Below are 21907 nucleotides of genomic sequence, written 5' to 3'. Positions count from 1 at the left end.
CAGGCTCCCTGCAAGGAGTCCAATGCAGGTTTCTATCCCAGACTCTGGGATCATGACCTGAGCCAAAGGCAGACAGACGTTCAACTGCTGAGCCACCCAGGCATCCCAACTGAGGCCATTTCATGAAATATCATGTGTCACCTGAGCCTTTGGTAAAAACAAAAACACAAGAAATAACTGTTAGTGAGGATATGGAGAAAAAGGAACTGTCATTCACTGTTGGTGGGAATGCAAATTGTTGCAGGTACTGTGGAAAGTAGAATGGTGGTACTTTAAAAAATTAAAAATAGAAATCCCATCTGTTCCAGTAATTCCACACTTCTGGGTATTTATCCAAAGAATACGAAAACACTTATTTGAAAAGATATATGCACCCTATGTTTACTAAACCATTATTTACAAGAGCCAAACTCACGTATCCATCCCTAAATGAAAGGATAAAGAAGTAGTGGTGTACATATATATGCAATGGAATATTAATCAGCCATAAAAATGACTGAATTCTTGCCATATATAATATGGATGGAGCTAGAGAGTATAATGACAACTGAAACAAGTTGGTCAGAAAAGGACACCTACCTTATAATTTCACTCACATGTAAATTTAAGAAACAAAACAATGTACAAAGAAAAAAAAGACAAAGAACCAGACTCCAAAATACAAAGAACTGGTGATTGCCACAGAGGAGGTGGGTGGGGAGGATGAGCGAAATAGATAAAGGGAATAAGAGTACCCTTTGAGAGTACTCTTTTCTTGATGAACACTGAGAACTGTTGAATAATTATTTTACACCTGAAAATAATATAACACTGTATGATAATTACACTTCAGAGTTAAAAAAGTGAAATTCATATAATCTCCAGAAGTCAAAAGTACTTCTCTATTTTTTAATAATTTAAATACACTGAACTATACTTAAATCATTGTCCTTATAAAAACAGGCAGGAAGGTAGATTTAGTATGTAGTTGGTAGTCTGCAGAAGTGAGGAACTACCCAATATTTTGATCATGTGAACCATTTTCTGATGATTAACTTGGTCAGCATTACCTAGTACAGATTAAAAAAAGGACAGAGAGCAGAGAGGTAAGTTAATGTGAAAGCAAAGCATATAGGCACATTTGTGAGAGGAGACACTGAAGCTTCTGTTCTAGAATATCTCAGTAAAGCAAATTTCACAATAAACAAAACCAGATGAATTTTTTGGTTTTCCAGCAAATATAAAAGTTATTTTTACACTATACTGTAGTTTTTTAGGTGTGTGAGAGCATTTTTAAATGCAACGTACACACCTTAGTTAAAAAAATACTTGATTCCTAACCAATGCTATCATCTGAGCCTTCTGCAACTCAAAATTTTTTGCAGGTGAGGGTTGCTGAAGGTTTCAGTGGCTGTGGCCACTTCTTAAAACAACAATGAAGTTCGTTGCATTAAATGACTCTTCCTTTCATGAAATTTTCTCTGCAGCAATGCTGTTTGATAGCTTTCATCCACAAAACTTCTTTCAAAATTGGGAGTCAATCCTCTCAAAGCCAGTCACTGCTCTATCAACCGAACTGATGCACTATTCTAAATCCTCTGTTGTTATTTCAACAGTCTTCACAGCAGCTTCACCACGAGTAGATCCCACCTCAAGAAACCATTATCTTTGCTCATTCAGCAGCAGCAACTCTTCTTCTGTTCAAGTTGTATCCTGAGATCACAGGTGTTCTGTCCCATCTTCAGGCTCTATTTCTAATTCTGGTTCTCTTGCTGTTTCCACCACTCCTGCAATCTTGCATCCCTCTAAGTCATCTAGGGAGACTGGAATCAACTTCTTCCAAACTCCTAATAATGCTGATATTCTGATCTCTCCCCATGAATCATGAATGTTCTTCATGGCATCTAAGATGGTGAATCCTTCCCAGAAGGTTTTCAACTAACTTTTCCCAGATCTATTAGAGGCATCACTATGTATGGCAGGTACAGTCCTATGAAATGTACTTCTTAAATAAGAAGACTTGAATAAGAAATTTTTTAAAAGAGACAAAGACTCTTAAATATAGAGAACCAATTGGTGGTTGCCAAAGGGGAGGTGAGTGGGAACAATGGGTGAAACAGATAAAGGAGATGAAGAGCATACTTATCATAATGAGCACTGAGTAATGTACAGAATTGCTGAATCATTACACTGTACACCTGTATACATGAAACAAATATAACGCTGTATGTTATACTCCAACAAAAAATAAATATAATTAATTTTTAAAATAAAAAAATACTTGAAAGTTGAAAGGATTCCTTGATCCATGGGCTGCAGAATGGATGTGTTAGCAGGCATGAAAACAACATAAATCTCGTTGTCCAACTCCATCAGAACTGTTGTAAAATCGGGTACATATTCAATAAGTGATGGATGATGTGAAAGGGATTTTTTTTTCCTAAGCAGGTCTCTAAAGTGGGCTTAAAACATTTAGTAAACTGGGACGTCTGGGTGATTTAGTCAGTAAAGTGGCCGACTCTTGATTTTGGCTCAGGTTATGATCTCAGGGTGGTGAGACTGACTGAGCTCCACACTGGGCTCCATGCTCAGTGTGGAGCCTGCCTGAGATCCTCTCTTGCCTCTCCCTCTGCCCCTCGCCTATTCACAGTCTGTCTAAACTAAATACAATCTTAAAAAAGTTTTTCAGTAAATCATGGTGTAAACAGATGTGCTATCCTCTGGGCTCTGCTGTTCCATTTATAGAGCACACGCAGAGTAGATTTACCAGAATTCCTAAGGGCCCTAGGATTTGAGAAATGATCAATAAGCACCTGCTACAACTTAAAAGTGCCCAACTGCATTAGCCCCCACAACACAATCAGCCAGTCCTTGGAAGCTCCGAAGCCAGGCACTGACTACTCCTCTCTAACCACACAAGTCCTAGATGATATCTGCTTCCCATGGCAGGCTCTTTCACCCACACTGACAATCGGTTGGTCAGTGTAGCCACCTTCGTTAATGATCTCAGCTAGATCTTCTGGATCACCTGCTGCATCGCCTGGCACCTTCATGCCATGGACACAGTTTCCTTCCTTAGACCTCATGAACCAGTCTCTACTGGCTTCAGACCTTTCTCCTGCAGCTTCCTCTCCTCTCTCAGCCTTCACGGGACTGAAGAGAGTGAGTCAGGGCCTTGCTCTGGGTGAGGCTTTGGCTGAAGGGAATGTTGTGGTTGGTTTGACCTTTTATCCACCGAACGTTCCCCATTAACAGCAATAAAGCTAATTCACTTCCCTATCATTCGTTGTTCACTGCAGTAGCACTGTTAATCTCCTTCAGGAGCTTTTCCTTCACATTTACAACTTGGCTACTTACCGGCAAAATAGGCTTCAGCTTTCAACAGGGCTTCCTCAATAAACTTTAATCATTTCTAGCTTTTGATTGAAAGTGAGAGGCATGCAGCTTATCCTTTCTGTTGAAGAGACTACTGCAGGGTTATAAATTGTCCTAATTCCAATATAGTTGTTACTCAGGACATTGGGAAGGAGAAAGGGAAGGAGAAAGGGAAAGAGCGAGGCAGTGGAGCAGTCAGAACACACCCAACATTTTTTTAGTTTGCTATCTCATATCTCACATGGGCACTGTTTGTGGCACCCTAAAACAATATCAATAGTAACATCAAAAATCACTGATCATAAATCACCAAAATAAATATAATAATGAAAAAGTGTGAAAAACTGAAAATTACCAAATTACCAAATCTTCAATTTGCAAAATATGCAGTAACTGCAAAGGGCAATAAAGCAAAGCACTTTTTACAAGTTATGTCTTTACATTACATGGAATCTAAATACCTAATTTAATCCCTTCTCTCCAAAATACACCATCTATATAACTTGGATAAAACATGCTTCCTCAGGGGACCTGGGTGGCTCAGTGGTTGACCATCTACCTTCACCCCAGGACATGATCCTGGGATCCTGAGCTCCCCACAGGGAGCCTACCTCTCCCTCTCCCTATGTCTCTGCCCCTCTCTGTGTCTCTCATGAACAAATAAATAAAATCTTAAAAAAAAAAAAAAAAAACTTACTTCCTCAGCTCTTCAATATAACACCATCCATTATGAAGAATAACAGTATGGAATTCAAAGTGTCAGTTTAAAAATTAAATAAGACAATCCATGTGTAGTGGTTATAACAGTACTTACTTAAGAGATACTCAATAAATGTTAACTATATTATGACTGCTATTTCAAATTAGGTGATAATGACAGTCTAAAAAATGACAATGACAAAACATAGATTGAAAAGATAAAACTGACCAGATCTCGGCACATTAATGGAATAGAGGAGAAATGCAGAAATAGATCCAAATGGATATGAGAATTTAGTGACATAAAAACATAAATGTTATCATTTTTGTGAGACATCCACCCCAAAGGAAGGCAGCGAGCAGCCCAGGTGGCTCAGCGGTTTAGTGCCACCTTTGGCCCAGGACATGATCCCGGAGATCTGGGATCAAGTCCCACATCGGGTTCCCTGCATGGAACTTGCTTCTCCCTCTGCCTATGTCTCTGCCTCTCTCTCTCTGTCTCTCTCATGAATAAATAAATAAAAAAAAAAAAAAAAAAAAAAAAAACGAAGGCAGGCCTTAAAATGTAAATTCGGGAGTACCCCCATGTAAATAAAGATGAAAGCCTTAAAACCACGGATTAGACTTCAAGGACAAAACAGGAAAGCGAGAAAAATAAAGAGAAAAGTATATAAGCACTATATTAAAAAGGAAGAAAGAGAAGAATCACCAAAGAATATAGTAAGAGTACCCTGAATAGAAGAATCAGTATAGCAATTCCTATCACAGAAGATAAATACTCATGGGTGAGAAAAGACTGAAATGAAGTCATCTAAAAGAATCAAACTTAAATGCAACATAATGATTTCATAAGAAAACACTATTAAAATTGAAAACTCTACTTACTGACACAGCTATCATGGTACTATCTGGCCTCCACTCAGCTTGTTTGTAGGATCCAAACTGAGAAGATGATTTTTCAGGTTCCTTGTAGGTTACGATTAACACACTAGGCTGAAAGGAAAGAGGTTTATTTTATTAGTATCTCACAAAAATATATACAAATTTAAGACAGCTTATCTTAGAGTACTCTGAAAATCTTTTAATACTTCTAAATGTTTATAGAAGATAACAATGTAAGTTACAGCCCTAATTAGCCCAAACAGATTATCTAAAAAGAACCAAAAGGAAAGACAATCTGAAAAGGACTGTATCTATATAAGCTATTAAATTGATAACTAGTAACCTTCAAAAACAGACACAGGCCCAGATGGGTTCACTAGTGAATTCTATCAAATGTTTAGGAAGAAATTACACAAATTCTCTACAAAATATTCCAGAAGACAGAAGTGGAGAGATTACTACCTCTTTCTGAGGTCAGCATCAGTCAAATACTAAAACTAGACAAAAACATTACAAAAATATTAAACAGCAGACCAACAGTTCTCATAAACGTAGCTGTAAAAATTCTCAAAATACTAGCAAACCTAATCCAACAATGTTTAAAAAGATTTATACAAAAAAAAAAAAGATTTATACACTACAACCACATGGAATTTATTCCAGTATTCAAGGCTGGATCAACATGCAAAAATCAATTAATGTAATCCATTACACATCAACAAGTTAAAGAAGAAAAACCACATGATCATACCAATAGATGCAGAAAAAGAACTTAATAAAATTGAGCATCCATTCATGATAAAAACTCTCAGTAAGCTAAGAATAAGGGGAACTTCTTCAATCCGACAAAGAATACTACCTACAATGAACCGGTAACTAACATCATACTCACTGGTAAGAAACTAGAAGCTTTCTTGGTAAACTCAAGAACAAGGTAAAGACACTCCCTTCTCAACACTCCTTTTCAAAAATCACACTGAAAGTCCTTGCTAATATACTAAGACAAGAAAAAGAAATAAAACAGCATAGAAAAAAAAAAAAAAACAGCATAGAAAAAAAGTACAACTTCCTTTGTGTATATATATACATTACTGCTTATATAGAAATCCAAAGGAACCACCAACAAAATAACATGGTAATAATTATTAGTAACGTTATAGGATGTGTTCGTATAAAAATCAAGTGTTTTATTAAACAGTCCTGAATAAACAGAATTGGAAATTAAACAGACAATAGCATTTGTACTAGTAACCAAAAAAAATATTTAGTCATAAAACTATAGAATATGTCCAAGATCTACACGAGGAAAACTACAAAACTTTAATGAACAAAATTTAAAATGAATTAAATAAATGGAGGGATATATCAAGTTCATGGATGGGAAGATTCAATACTGTCAAGATGTTAGTTCTTACAATTTACTACAGATTCAACACAATTCAAATCAAAATCACAGCAAGTTATTTTAGAGATAGCAACAGGCTGACTAAAGCTTAAATGGACACACAAAAGACCCAGAATGGCCGACTCAATACTGAAGGAGACGAACTAAGTTGAAAGACTTGATACTACTTCAAGATCTCTTATAAAGATACAGTAATGAAGACAATGTGGTACTGGCCGGAGAACAGAAAACACATCAACAGAACAGAATAGAGAGCACCAAAAACAGACTCACAAAAATATAGTCAAGTGACCTTTGACAAAGATAATAAAATGGAGAACACATGGTGTTTTCATCAAATGGTGCTAGAACAACTAGACATCCACTTTCTGGTAGTTTAAGAAGCTCCAAAGGGTCATCTTGTACTTTCCCTGCCATTGTCCTAGAAGCAGCCATTTTTCCAGGGATCCCTGTTCCATTTTTATTAGAGAATGGTATTTAAAAAACAAGATCTGGAAACAAGATGTTTGTTGCTAGTAGGGTGTCACGGCTTCTAGGTCCTCTCAATAAACATAGTAGGAAACATAAAAACTTATACTCACCTATATATGAACATATTACGTCTCTATATTTCTTTCCACATATATATGTATATATTTATATATAGAAATACTGGAGTATAATCAAGCACAATATGATTTCCTCTAATCTTCTCCCTTACTTGTAGCTTTTTTTGGTTACTTCATACAAGTGACTTAGTTCTTTGTTCAACTCTACTGTATGCACAGAGTAGTTTAGAACTGCTAAGTATATTCCTATAGTAAGCAAATTTACCAACTAGAATATAGTTTTTAAGGCTAGCTTCTTTTACATTAGCTTTTGAAAAAGTGTTACATAGGCCCGTTCCCTTAAGACTTTCTTTTTTAATTTTAAAAGCAAAATAAAGTTTCTAAGAAGCTAACAATATTCTAAATACATTAACTAGCAATACTCTAAATACATTAAAATCGCTAACCATCAGTTGTTTGTACTTCAAATATCAATTAAAAATTAAAAACCTGTATCTAGGAGTGACATGAGAAGATGGGACAGCAAGAAGTTCTGGACTTTCCTCCCACCACACCCCTACAAAAATTGAGCAACAATTCAGAGAAAAATTCCCTTTGGTGAGAAATCTAGAAACTAATAACTGAAAGGCACTTGAAGGCTGAATGAACACAAAATCAGACTCATCAAAGCTGCTAGGAAGATATGGGACACCCTCCTACCAGAAACCCTACCCCCTCCACCTCCAGGTGCTTCTTGGGAAAGAGAAAAGCCCACAGGTCCAATGCCCCAGTTTTTCTGGGGACTGCCCAAAAGGAGGGAGAGAGACTGTCTTGCCTTTTGATGAGCCACTGATGAAACCTGGCATAATCTCGTCAGCCACTATGTCATAAGAGCAGAGACAGAGTTTGGGCTGGCAGTGCCATAGCCCCTTCCTTGACTCAACACAGAGCAAGCAGATGGGGGGAAAAAACAGCTTCTACCTTCTTCCTAGAGTGAGGAGAGAAAGAGTTGGATAGAGCATAAAACAACTTTTCTGATGGACACTTGGAGAATGGCTTTGGTTCACCTGTTACAGTACACTGAAGGGATTCAGCATACCCTAGATTCTTGGTAGCCCCCCCCCCCCACACACACACACACACAAAAAGTGTGTTGGACTAGCATGAAGGTTTGAGACATCACCAGGATCTCTTGCCAGGCCAACTGGGTAGGAGAGGGAAGGTGTGTGTGTGTCTGTCTTTTCTCTATCTCATATATTAGAAGACAACCCTTCTAAAATTTCCAAATCTGGGGAAGGAAATAAAACATACAGATCCAGGAAGCCGAAAGAAACCTAAAGAAGAGAAACTCAAAGAAATACACACTGAGAAAAATTATAATCAAATTGTCAAAAGTAAAAGCAGTAAGAATTTTGAAGGCACATGGGAAAGGCAACTTGTCATGTATAAAGGAACCCCATAGGACTAAGAGTGGGTTTCTCAGCATAAATCTTGCAGAGCAAAAGGGTGTGGGATGATATACCCAGAGCTGAAAGAAAAAAGCTGCCAAGTAAGAATACTATATTAGTAATAGTATCCTTCAAAAATGAAGAAAAGATAAAATCTTTCCTAAACAAACAAAAGCTGAGGGAGTTCATCACCACTAGACTTGCTTAAGATAAATCACTTTAGATTTAAGTGCATACATAGGCTGAAAGTGACAAGATAAAAAAAAAAAGTTATTCCATGCAAATGGTAATCAAAGGAGAACAGAGAAGGTTATATCAGACAAAGTGATTTTAAGTCAAAAAGTGTCAAGACAGGAAAAAGACATTGTATAATAATAAAAAAGTAAATTCACCAGAAAGACCTAACAATTATAAATATATAGAAACGATACTATTAGAAGTAACATCATAACATCTAAAGAAAACAAACATTTACAGAATTGAATGTAAAGTACCCTAGCGCTATACAGCAATATAGCGCTAGGGTACTTTAACATCCCACTTCCAGGAATGGATAGAACCCTAAAACAAAATCTATGAAGAAAATGAAGACCTCAACAGCACTATAGATCAAATAAAGCTAACACGTATGTACAGAACTTTCTGTAAATAGCAGGATACACATTCTTAGTGTACACTGAACATTCACCAGGATAGATCACATGTTAGATCACAAGACAAGTCTTAAATTTAAGACTGAAATCATACCAACTATTTTTCTGACTACAATGGAATGAAACTAAAAATCAAAAGGGGAGAAAAAAAGGAAGAAAGGAAAGAAGGAAGGAAGGGAGGAAAGAAAGAAGGAAATTCACAAATATGTGGAAATTAAAGACACACTTGAACAACAACAAATGGGTCAAAGAAATCAAAAAGAAACTAGAAAATACCTTGAAACAAACAAAACCTAAAATACAACATACTGAACCCTACGTGATATAGCAAAAGCCATAATAAAAAGGAAGTTTATAAGCAATAAATGTCTACATTCAAACAGAAGATCTAGGATCAACCTAATTTTATATACCTGAAGGAACTAGAAAAAGAACAAACTAAGTCCAAAATCACCAGAAAGGAAGAAAATAATAAAGATTAGAACAGAAATAAGTGAAATAAAGAACAGTAAAACTACTGGAGGAAAAAACTAAAATTTTTGAAAAGATAAAATTGTAAAACTTCAGCTACACTTACTAAGAAAAACTCAAAATCAACTCAAATATAAAAGGAGACCTTACAACTGATACCACAAAAATACAAAAGATCACAAAGACAACTATAAACAACTATATGCCAGCAAACTGGACAACAAAAAAAAAATAGGAAAACTCCTAGAAACACACAACCTATCAAGACCGAATCATCAAGAAACAGAAAATCTGAGAAGACAGTAGTATGTAGATTAAATCTGTGACCAAAAACCTCCCAACAAAGAAAAGCCCAGGACCAAATGACTTCACTGGTAAATTCTACCAAACATTTAGTGAAGAATGCCAATCCTTCCGAAACTCTACTAAAATACTGAAGCAGCAGAAACACTTTCAAAACCAGACAAAGGCACTACAAGAAGTACACTGATTCAAAACCAAAGGCACTACTAGAAAAGAAAATCATAGGTCACTGTCTCTGAATAAAGATGCAAAAATCCTGAATTCAACAGCACATTAAAAAAAAAAAATACACCAAGAACCAAATTTGATTTATATTCTTGGGATGCTAGTATGGGTCAACATACAAGAATCAATTAATGTGATACACTGTGTTACCAGAATAAAGGATAAAATTCACATAATCATCTCAATAGATAAAGTATGTGACAAAATTCGACACACTTTCAGAAGAAAAACCTCAAACTATAAAAAAAAAAAAGGCCAAATACTTCAACATAAAAAAGGTCATTTAAGATCTATAGCTAAATCATACCCAACAGTAAGAAACTGAAGTTCTCCTCTAAAATCAGGAACAAGGGGATCCCTGGGTGGCTCAGCAGTTTGGCGCCTGCCTTTGGCGCAGGGCCCGATCCTGGAGTCCCAGGATCAATTTCCACGTCGGGCTCCTGACGTGGAGCCTGCTTCTCCCTACTCCTGCGTCTCTGCCTCTCTCTCTCCCTCTCTCTCTCTCTCTCTCTATCATAAATGAATAAATAAATCTTTAAAAAAATTAAAATAAAATCAGGAACACGTCCAGGATGCCTACTATCATCACCTCTATTCAACATAGTATGGAAGTCCTAACCAGAGCAATTAGGCAAGAGAAAAATATATAAGGAATCCAAGTCAGAAAGTAAGAAACAAAACTGTCAATTTGCAAAGAGTATGATCTTATATAAAGAAAACTCTAAAGAATCCATTAAAAAGAAACTGATAATAAAGGAATTCAGTTAAGTTTTAGAATACAAAATCAACATACAAAAATCAACTACATTTCTATACACTTAACAATGAGCTATCTGAAAAGGAAATCAGGGAAACAATCTTAGTTCAAATACCACCAAAAATAATAAAATCTTAGGATTAAAGAACTGTAGAGGTGAAAGACTTGTACACTGAAACTACAAAATACTGAAGAAATTTTTTAAAAAGGGGGAAGACATCCTGTGTTCATGATTTGGAAGATTAATATCATTAAAATGTCCATACTACCCAAAGCAATTTACAAATTTAAAGCAATTACTATCAAAATCACAATCGTACTTTTTACAGAAGTAGAAAAAAATTAAATTCCTATGAAATCACAGAAAGCTCCAAACAGCCAAGTTGATAATGAGTAAGAACAATGCTAGAGGCATCAGGCATCACACTTCTTGATTTTTAAATATTCTACCAAACTACAGTAAATCAAATAGTATAGTTATGGCATTAAGACAGACACAGGCCAATGAAAGAGTAGAGAGCCCAGAAATAAATCCACACAAGCAGGTCAATTGATCTTCAACAAGGGTTCTAAGTATACACAATGGGAAAAGTATAGTCTTATTAACAAACAATATTGGAGGGATCCCTGGGTGGCACAGCAGTTTGGCGCCTGCCTTTTTTGGCCCAGGGCGCGATCCTGGAGACCCGGGATCGAATCCCATGTCGGGCTTCTGGTGCATGGAGCCTGCTTCTCCCTCTGCCTGTGTCTCTGCCTCTCTCTCTCTCTCTCTCTGTGTGACTATCGTAGATTTAAAAAAAAAAAAAAAAAAATATTGGAAAAATCGGCCAGCCACACGCAAAAGAATAAGATTGGACCTTTATCTAATCCTATACACAAAAATCAATTCAAAATGGATTACAGACTTAAAGGTACCCCTTGAAACTATAAAAGAATACCTGATTCCACTTACCTAAACAGTTAAATTCATAGTGTCAGAGTGAAATGGTGGTTACCAGAAGATGTGAGATGAGAATCGAAAGCTGCCAATTCAATGACAAAGTTTCAGTTAAGCAAGATGATTAAGTTCTAGAGATCTGCTGTACATCATAGCTATAGCTAACAATATTGTACTACACACTTAAAAATTTTGAAGAGATCTCATGTTAAGTGCTCGCATCACAATAAAATTTTCATGTTAACATAAATAATATTTTTGAATAACTTTATTTCTAAACCAAAAGGATAAGCAGTGGAACTATTTTGCCATGCTCTTTAAAAGTCTAATATAACTGACTATGGCTGGATTCTCCTATCTACTTCTACAGTCTGTTGTGACATGTTGTTTTAATTGAAGCATACAAAGAAAATCCAGTCTTACACAGATTTATAATTGGATTTTAAATAATCATAAATATTCTTTGATAGAATCCCAAAACTTGACAAGGGATAGTTTCTTAAAAATGAGTTGTAATGTAGAATCTAAGTCCTTTTCAATAAAGTTTTTATACAGGGCAGCCCAGGTGGCTCAGCGGTTTAGTGCCACCTTCAGCCCAGGGCCTGATCCTGGAGACCCGGGACTGAGTCCCATGTTGGGCTCCCTGCATGGAGCCCTCTTCTCCCTCTGCCTGTGTCTCTGCCTCTCTCTCTCTCTCTCACACATGAATAAATAAATAAATAATCTTAAAAAAAAAAAACACACACACAGTTTAAAAATAAATAAATAAAGTTTTTACACTGTTTCAAAACCAAAAACAAAAGTACCTTGGATAATATTTACAATAAACGAAGAGAAGAAATTTAATTGTGGAGACTATAAGGAATTTATTTTAAAAATCTAGAAGTGAAACCTGAGTCTGAAAGGGAAATTAGAACTCTTTGATTTGATCACTTGGTTACTTTTCCAGTATTTTTTCCAAAAATACTTAAGCTCATCTTATTTGTGAGAAAATAAACCCAATCTGATAGATTCTACTAAGTAACTCATCAGTACTCTTCAAAAAGATCAAGATCATAAAGGACAAGGAAAAACTTAAGAACTATTACAGACTAGAAGAGATTGGAAGAAATAAAACCATATGCAATGTGGCACACAAAATAGACATGTAGAAAAGAAAGAGGACACCAGAGCAAAATTAAGGAAAATGTACCAATGTTATAAACTCTTCATTATAATTAATGCTATGTGAAAGATGCATAAGAACAACAAAAAACAAGTATATACTCTATGATTCTACTTACATAAAACTTTAGAAAAGGCAACCCAATCTGTAGCAAGAGAAAGCAACCAGATGAGTGACTGCCTGGATATGGAGGGCAGTAGGAAGCAACTACAAAAAGTTAAGAGGAAATATCTAGAGGTGATGAGTTTGTTCACGGTCAGGATTATGGTGATGGTTTGATGATGTATACAAGTCATATCTAATCAAATTTACACTATAAACATGCAATTTATATCATGTCAATTATATCTCAGAAAATTATTTAAAAAGTTTCAAACAAGGTATTTTGCTGGTCTTTCTAAAAATTAACCAAAGGGAAAACAACACACTTAGGGAAACCTAGTCAGAATCTTTTGCAAAAACCTAGAAGAGAAGCCTGAACTATGCAGAAGGTAGGAGGGACAGAAAGAAGACAGAAACAAAAACTGGTTGTAGTTTGCTTAGCATCTAAAGTACATGAACATGAACATACAAGTTAGAATAAACTGTTTACTAATATTTGTTTTTGAGGATTTTGATATCCTTGACCTGTTTACGTGAATGATCAATTTTTTGACTGTGACAAAGACATTAACTAACTCAATCAGAAAAGGAGATTTTTAAAAAGATTGTTATAACCAGCAATGATAATCTGCCTATTGAATTAATAAATGTAAAAAGATTGAATAGCGGTATTTAATCACTAACTTAAAACCACAGTATATTTTAGCATTTATTAACTTTTTATTTCTTAATGTTTTAATATTTACATATTTTATAAACGTTTTATTTCTAAAAAAGTAATTTATCTAATTTGGGAGTTAGAAAGCATACTAAGACTGGTTTTTACTCTGCTTGCACTTATATCAAAACAATATACAATAATGTGGGCTTATGAAACATTTTTATATGAAGCAGACAAGTCTCCTCTCTCTGGTAACTTGTGCACAAATATTAGTAAGTACTACTCTGACTCTCTAAAGAGCTGAAACCGACATAGCTAAAGGCCTCCAAATTACTGACTTCACCAAAAAAAAAAAAAAAAAAAAAAGATTCTAGGCAGCAATTTAGTCCTTATAGATGTATTTCAAAACAGAAGCAGTGCTATATCTAAAGAAGTCTATTATGTATTTCTTTATAACCCATGACAACATAGAAAATATGGTCCCAAGATTATGTATGAATCTTTTTGTATAAAATTTCACACTATTAAAACAGATCCTGGGCAGCCCAGGTGGCTCGGCGGTTTAATGCCGCCTTCAGCCCGGGGCCTGGTCCAGGAGACCTGGGATCGAGTCCCACATCGGGCTCCCTGCATGGAGCCTGCTTCTCCCTCTGCCTGTGGCTTTGCCTCTCTCTATCTCTAACTCTCTCTCTCTGTCTGTCTCTCATGAATAAATAAAATCTTAAAAAAAAAAAAAACAGATTCTTACTAATTTTGTTAGTGACTAATATCTTAAGTTTTATATTCCTTAAATATCCATGAAGAATAACCACATGTATATATTCTTTTTTAAAAAATATTTTATTTATTCATTAGAGAGAAGGGAGGACAATTCTTAGTAATCCACCACTTCAAATAGTTGTTTCCACAGACTAATTTTAAGTTAATTTTAATGTCTAAATAAAGTATAAAGAATAAAATGAACACTGGCAAACCCATCATCCAGCTACAGAAATGATTCACTATCATAATTTGAAGGCCCTGAGTGCCCTCACCTAATTACATGCACTCTCCAAGATATAATCACTATCTTCAATTTTGTGATTATATCCCTGCTCTTCTGTATAATTCATTCACTTCTTGTACTGAATTAATATACCACAACTCATCTATTCTCCTGTTGATAAAAACATTTGAGTTTAGAAAAAGAATTTATGATTTTTTTCTGATTAAAAAAACTGTTAATTCCAAAATGAGAAATGTCGGGGGAGGCGTGTCTCTGACCATACAAAGTCCAATTCAATGCAGTGTAAATTTTAAAACTTGATAAATATAACTGGCACTACTGTTATTAAACTAAGATAACTATGATACATTTATGTTCTTAATAGAATTGCAAATCTGTGACGCTTACATGCTTCCTACTATTTTTTAGTTGATTTTTAAAAATTAATGGTGACAGCTGTACTTGGTAAATGTCTGTAAAAGACTCCAGACTCATCTTTTAAATTTTATATGACACTCTATTTTCAGAATTCGATCATTCGAGATTATATAACTATTTAGGATATTCCCTATTAGTATCCTAGGGCTGCTGTTACAAATACCAAAAACTGACTGGCTTAAAACAACAGAAATTTAAATTAAGGAGTCAGCAGGGCCATGACAGCTCTAGAGGAAACTCCCTCCTCTCCTCTTCCAGTTCCTGGTGTTTGCCTACAGTCTTTGGCATTCCTTGGCTTAGAGATGCATCACTCCAGTTACATGGCCATCTTCTCCCTCTCATATTGTCTTCCCTCTGTGCATCTCTATTTGTGCTTAAATTTTCTCTTTCTATAAGGATGGTGTCATATCAGATTATGGCCTACTCTAACAACCTCATTTTAACTTGATTACTCTTTAAAGACCCAATTTCTAAATAAAGACACTTTCCAGTATTAGGGGTGAGAATTCCAACCTATCATTTTTAGGTGGACATGACTCAACCTACTACGTTCTATCTTTGTAAATGTTCTGTAACAACTAAGAAGTGGGGTGCTAAAAGTGAATAAACACAACCTATGACTGGTCATACCATATGACTGGACAGCCTTAGTATAGACCAACTTTCTGCAGTGAGAGAAATGTTTATCTGTACTATCCTGTACAGTACACACTACTCACACATAACCACAGAGTACTTGAAATATGGCTAGTGTAACAAACTCATTTTATTTTACACAATTCTTAATAAGTTAAAAATTGTAGTAACCTGTGGCTACTGGTTTCCACACTGGATATACCGAACTAGGTTCTGCAGAACCAGTGATTATTTACTTAAAGAGCTGAAGACCAATTCCATTTCAAAAATGCTGTATTAAAATTCAACAATTTTCTTTACTACAGAGTTTTAGCAAATTTTCAGTGGCCAATGTACACTGTCAATCTTCAATAGAATACAGTATGTGATACTTTCCAAGCTTATCTGATTTAACAATTCATCCTTGCCTAAGATTATCACATAGTATCAAAAGTTCCTTATACCAGCCTTTAGGTAATTCTAGTCCATACTTTGAGTAGTTTTAGATACAGGTAATGTCCGATAAATGTCATTACAAATACGTCCATTTTTCATACTGTATACACTCTATTGGTTTTTAGTATACATACAGAATTGTGCAATCATTACCGCTATATAATTCCAGAGCATTTAAAAAAATCACTCCAATAAGAAATTCTGCCTATTAGCTCTCATTCTCTGTTTCTTCCTCCTCCTCTCAGCTCCTAGCAACCAATAATCTACTTTCTAACTCCACATACTTGCCTGTTCTGGAGATTTCATATAAGCAGAATCAATAATAATAATATAAGCAGGCCAACAGAAAAGTAGTGGCCTTTTATGTCTGGCTTCTTTCACTTTGCATGATGTGCTAGGGTTCACCCACACTGTAGCATGTTACCATTAGTGCATCCCTTTTATGACTGAGTAATGTTCCCATGTATGGACACAGCTCATTGTGTTTATCCACACATCTGCTGATAGGACATTTGGGTTGTTTCCACCTTTCAGCTCTTGTAATAAGTGTTGCTATGAAGTTCATTTCTGTTTGAACAACCTTCTCTTTGAACACCTGTTATCAATTGTTTTGGGGCATATACTTGGAAATGCCTAGTCATATGAGAACTCTATGCTTAACTTTTTGAGGAAATATCAAAACTCTTCCCCAGTATCTTCACAATTTTGTATGTCACCAGCAGTTTGTGAAGGTTCTAATTTCCCCACATCCTTGTCAACACTTGTTACTATCTTTTTGACTGTAGCCGTTCTAGTGAGCATAAAGTGGTACCTTGTGGTTTTGATTTGTATTTCCCTGATGACTAAACCAGGCTGAGTATCCTTGTATGTATTTATTGGCCATCTGCATACTGTCTTTAAAGAAACAACTATTCAAATCCATTGCCAATTTTTTTTTTTAACTGGAGTCACCACCTTATAAAGGTTCTGTTTCTACAACTGAAATTTTAAGTTGTTTACTGGAATTATTGTGTTTCTATAGGAAACTCAATATAAATGGTGATTAGGTTCCCTGGCCAGCTCTTTAAAAAGTCTATTCAGCACACATATACTAATAAGGAATACAACATAGTGACTGAAAATATAGGCTCTCAAGTCTGAATGCAAGATTCAAGTACTGGCTCTTACCAGTTTTATAAGCTTGGACAAACTATTTAATTTCTCCTGTGCTTCAGTTTCTGCATCTTTAAAATAAACCTAATAGTACCTATTTCCTTGGATCTCACCACTGCAAAGATTAATAATACAGCACTTGGCAGAGTGCCTGGCACTCAATAAGCACTATAAATATTATCTATCGCTATTCATTACTTTCATGTCTTAGAATCACATCAAAAATACTACTGAACAAAAGTCTCAACCACTTTCTTGAGATGTATGCAAAATTCCTACTTAAGACACCAGTATATTCCTGCTAGAGCTTAGGCAATGACAAGATCTGTCCAACTCTATAGCCATATACAGCTTAGACCAAGGCAAACCACCAAATGCCTGGGGCGGGGTGGGGGGTTGGGGGGCAGAGGACAGAAGGGCAGTAAGATATACTGTTAAGTGGGCACAAGGGGACTTTCTGGAGTGATGAAAATGTTCTCAATCTTGATTGGAATAGTGGTTATATAAGTAAATACACTGCTCAGTTTCACTGTACAAAATTTTACCTAAAAAAAGGCCCAAAAGTAAATAAATAAGTCATCATTTAAGTATAGTGACAGCTGTTTACAAAGGCAGGGAAGGAGGGGTGCCTGGGTAGCTCAGTGGTTTAGCATGTGCCTTCAGCTCAGGGCGTGATCCCGGGGTGCTGGGATCAGTCCCAAATCGAGCTCCCCACAGGGAGCCTGCTTCTCCCTCTGCCTGTGTCTCTGCCTCTGTGTCTCTCATGAATAAATAAACTTTTCTTAAAGGGGGGGGGGGCAGGGAAATTTACTAATATATTTTAGATAATTTTCAAAAAAGATTTTCTGTTTAGTTGACAGTCCATTAGGTACTGTTTTCAAAGTAGGCACAGGGCACTTCTAACAACACAGTTTCTTCTACTGATACTGTGTCAGTTAACGAAGAGCAATTAATTCCATGCTTCCAAATTCCTCTATTTCCAAAATGCTATTTTCCTTCAGGGTAACAACTAATAACTACAGCTGGTGTCTCAAATTTAACACCAATACTCCTCTCACTAAACTGAGATGACCAACTTCATGTACACAAGATAATAAACCTCAGCTACTTCTTTCTCTCCTATATGAAATGAGTAATACTTGAGAAATGTAGGATTCTCATTTTCAAGCTCCTGATGTCAGGCTGTTTTTTTCTCCTGCCCTGTTACTATTCTACATCCTATGGAAAATTACCTGAATTAACAAATGCTCTTGAATGGAAACACTTTTAAAACTAATTTCATGCATACATCATCCATAAAGTATTCACACTAGATATGTTTAATCTTAAGCCTTTTTAAACATAACTTCCAATTTGCAAGAAATATGGAGGATTCAGGAAAATATTAACAATTAGACAAATCCAGAGTGTGAGGTGGTGGTCTACAAGGAAAGCGGCCTCATCTACTAAAAATAACTCTGTGTTACTGAAAATGAGAGAAAAAGGGAAGACTGTTCTAGGATAAGAGACTAAAGAGAGGGTAGCCCCGGTGGCCAAGCAGTTTAGCACCACCTTCGGCCCAGGGCATGACCCTGGAGACCTGGGATCGAGTTCCGCGTCAGGCTCCCTGCATGGAACCTACTTCTCCCTCTGCCTGTGTCTCTGCCTCTCTCCCTCTGTGCCTCTCACGAATAAATAAAAAATCTTTAAAAAATAAAATAAAATACTATTAAAAAAAAGACTAAAGAGATAGAACAACCCAATGGAATGCATGAACCTTGAGTACAGACGACCCCTGAACACCACCAGGGTTAAGGGTGCCAATAATCACAGATGAAGATCCACGTATAACTTTAGACTCTCCAAAAACTTAATTAATAATAGACTATTGTTGATTGAAGTCTTATTGATAATGTAAATAGTTAACAAGCATTTTATATGTCATATGTATTATATACTATATTTTTACAAATAGAGTAAGCTAAAGAAAAGATTATCAGTAAAACTGTAAGGAACACATACTTATGGTACTACAGTGTATTTACCGAAAAAAAAATTGCAAACAAGTGGACCCACAGAGCTCAAATACATATTGTTCCAGGGTCAACTGTAGTTCTTTGTTTTAAAATAAGAAAAGAGGTATACAAGTAATTTGGGGAATACCGGAGAAAATTCAAAACAAACTCCATATTAGAAAATATTAGCGAATTAATTTTCATAGCATGGCTATGTATATCAATGTCATTTTTTAGAAAAAGCAGAGTTTAGTATTTAAGTACCAGTGATGTGTCTAAGACTGACATACTGAAACTTTCAAATAGTTCCCACAAATATACAGACATGCATATATATACACACACAAGGAAATAAGGCAAAATGTTGACAACTGTTGACTCAATGTGGCGAGTACCCAGGTATTCAGTATGTTTTAAGATTCCTATAAAACTTTATAAAGAAAATAAAAGTGTTTGATTTTTTTTTAAGTAAGTCAACAATATTTAAATCTCATGAATTAAGGAAACCAGTATTGGTCCCTCTATAGAAGCTTTTCACTTAAGTACAACATATGTACACAATTGGACATAATTACAAGTGGAAATTTCTTACACAAATTCAATACAAAGCTGAAAGTAAGCAATCTCTAGAATTTATCTCTATTTCCTAGCATGCAGTTAAGTGTGAACTATAGGTCAGAAGATCAACAAACCTCAATGACATATCATGGTATCAACAATGAAGGTTCTAATAAGCCTTATATACCATAGTGCCTAGAATCTTCTCTTTTACTAAGAAAATACATAATTAGAAACTAAGAAAATATATAATAGGCTTCAGGAAACTTTTTTGTAAAAACTGGCTATATTTTGGGACGCCTGTGTGGCTCAGCAGTTGGGCGGCTGCCTTTGGCTCAGGCAGTGATCCCGGGATCCAGGATCAAGTCCCATATCAGGCTCCTGGGAGAAGCCTGCTTCTCCCTCTGCCTATGTCTCTGCCTCTCTCTCTTTCTCTCTCTCTCTCTGTCTCTTATGATTAAATAAATAAATATTTTTTAAAAACTGGCTAAATTTTCTTTCAAGTTCAACTTAAAAATACAAGAGTCCACTCAGGAAAGTAAACTTAGGGAGACTACCTAACTCTCCTATTCAAGAAAAATAATAAACATTTAAAAATACACAGTAATCTAATTTGAAATGTACATCCACGCAGTAAAGCCTTTCTTCTTGCTGCCTCAGATCTTCCGAATTCAGTTTCCCCAGTTTCCCTGTGGTTCAACGGAAGAATGGGAGTGCCCAGGCTTACCAACCATCTGTCTCAGTTTCCTCCTTTGATTTCAAATGAAAAGGAAAGGACCATAATGGAAAGCAAACCATTCTACTTCACAGTATTGCTTCATTTAAACAGCATACTATACACTGAAAAGTTCTAGGCACTGTGCTCAGAATTTAGTGAGCCTTATTAAACAATCTTTAAATCTTAAAAGAACTGTTTAAATTCTTAAAGTCAGCTATTACTGAGATATCTTTCCAACAGTGTGTTTCAAGTTCACTGCTCCTATTTTATATGAAAAGCAGTAAGAAACAATCTCCACACGATAAGCTTTGGCATTAAGTGTGCGTTTGGAACCTCAGCTCTGCCGCTTATTATATAACTTCCCTTAGGTCACCAAATTACTTTACTTGGGCCTCACTTTCTCTATTTGGAAAACAGAATTAAGACCAATCTCCCAAAACTACTGTAGGAACTACAAGACATAAGACATATAAAAAAGACTGACATACAATATATATACTCAACACTGGCTAGTTTATTCTTTTAGTTTAAGGTCAATGGGATTTATATTTCATATGACTGAGACTGAAATAGAATAAGCAAAAATTTTTATCACCTTTGTGCTTCAAAAACACTGATGATGGCAGCAGAGGTGATGGTAATGGATCTAGATCTTAAATGAAATACTGACAATCATGGCAATGGCAGATAAAAAAGACCTAAAAACTACTGAATACGGTACTGTAAATAACCAGACCTGAATATATTCTCTCCTTACCACCTTCCCTGTGTAGGTGCACATATGTATATCCACAAGTGCGGGCACGCGCGCACACATACACACACACACACCCCCCGAAACCAAACAGCTCAGTCTCCCAAACAACAAGACAACACAATTACATCAATTATATCTGCTTGCGGGGAAAAAAAGCCTAAGGAATTACTTTTTCTAAGTATATGACTGAAAATTATGACACTGGCTATTTGATCAGTTTTACCCCATTAAGACAAGAAAACAAAATTGCCTAGCAAAAGTTTAAACACAAGGACTTCCAACAATGGCAGAGTGAAGATGATGGCAAAGCACCCCAAAATACCATACAACTGTCAAATGAATCACTTCAAATATGTGGCAAATAAAAAATTAAGAAACATTTATTCATGAAAACTGCTGAACTTCAAGTAAGAACAATGGGAATGGATGATGTTCTTTCCAGGACTGTTCCTATTCTCTCCCCCAAAGCTTTACTGGTAGGCAGGAGTGGCACCAGAATGGGGCTGTCAGCGAAAAAGCAACTCTGCTGCTAGAGGTGGGCTGGCATTACATGGAGTACAGGGCCAACACTCTTAAGCACTGTCAGTAGAAACAGCAAATTCCTTGGAAAGCTGACAGTGCTGCTAGCCAGAGGTTGCAAACTTG

General features: G+C 35.9%; 1 protein-coding gene across 4 annotated transcripts in view; it reads right to left on the bottom strand.

Annotated features, from left to right (window-relative positions):
• RIC1 (RIC1 homolog, RAB6A GEF complex partner 1) overlaps nucleotides 1–21907 on the bottom strand; it is a 143605-nt gene that overhangs the window by 107545 nt on the left and 14153 nt on the right. For 3 of the 4 annotated variants that reach the window (XM_038527275.1, XM_038527273.1, XM_038527274.1), the window contains exon 2: nucleotides 4939–5046. In XM_038527275.1, the coding sequence (XP_038383203.1) occupies nucleotides 4939–5046 (108 nt within the window). Of the gene's footprint in view, nucleotides 1–4938; nucleotides 5047–21907 lie in introns of those variants that run through there. The other variant, XM_038527276.1, reaches the window with a different exon arrangement.

Source organism: Canis lupus, chromosome 1 (genome assembly GCF_011100685.1).
Source record: "Canis lupus familiaris isolate Mischka breed German Shepherd chromosome 1, alternate assembly UU_Cfam_GSD_1.0, whole genome shotgun sequence".
NCBI lineage: Eukaryota > Metazoa > Chordata > Mammalia > Carnivora > Canidae > Canis > Canis lupus.
The sequence above is the reverse complement of the archived record's forward strand: the minus strand, read 5'-3'. Positions and strand labels throughout refer to the sequence as shown.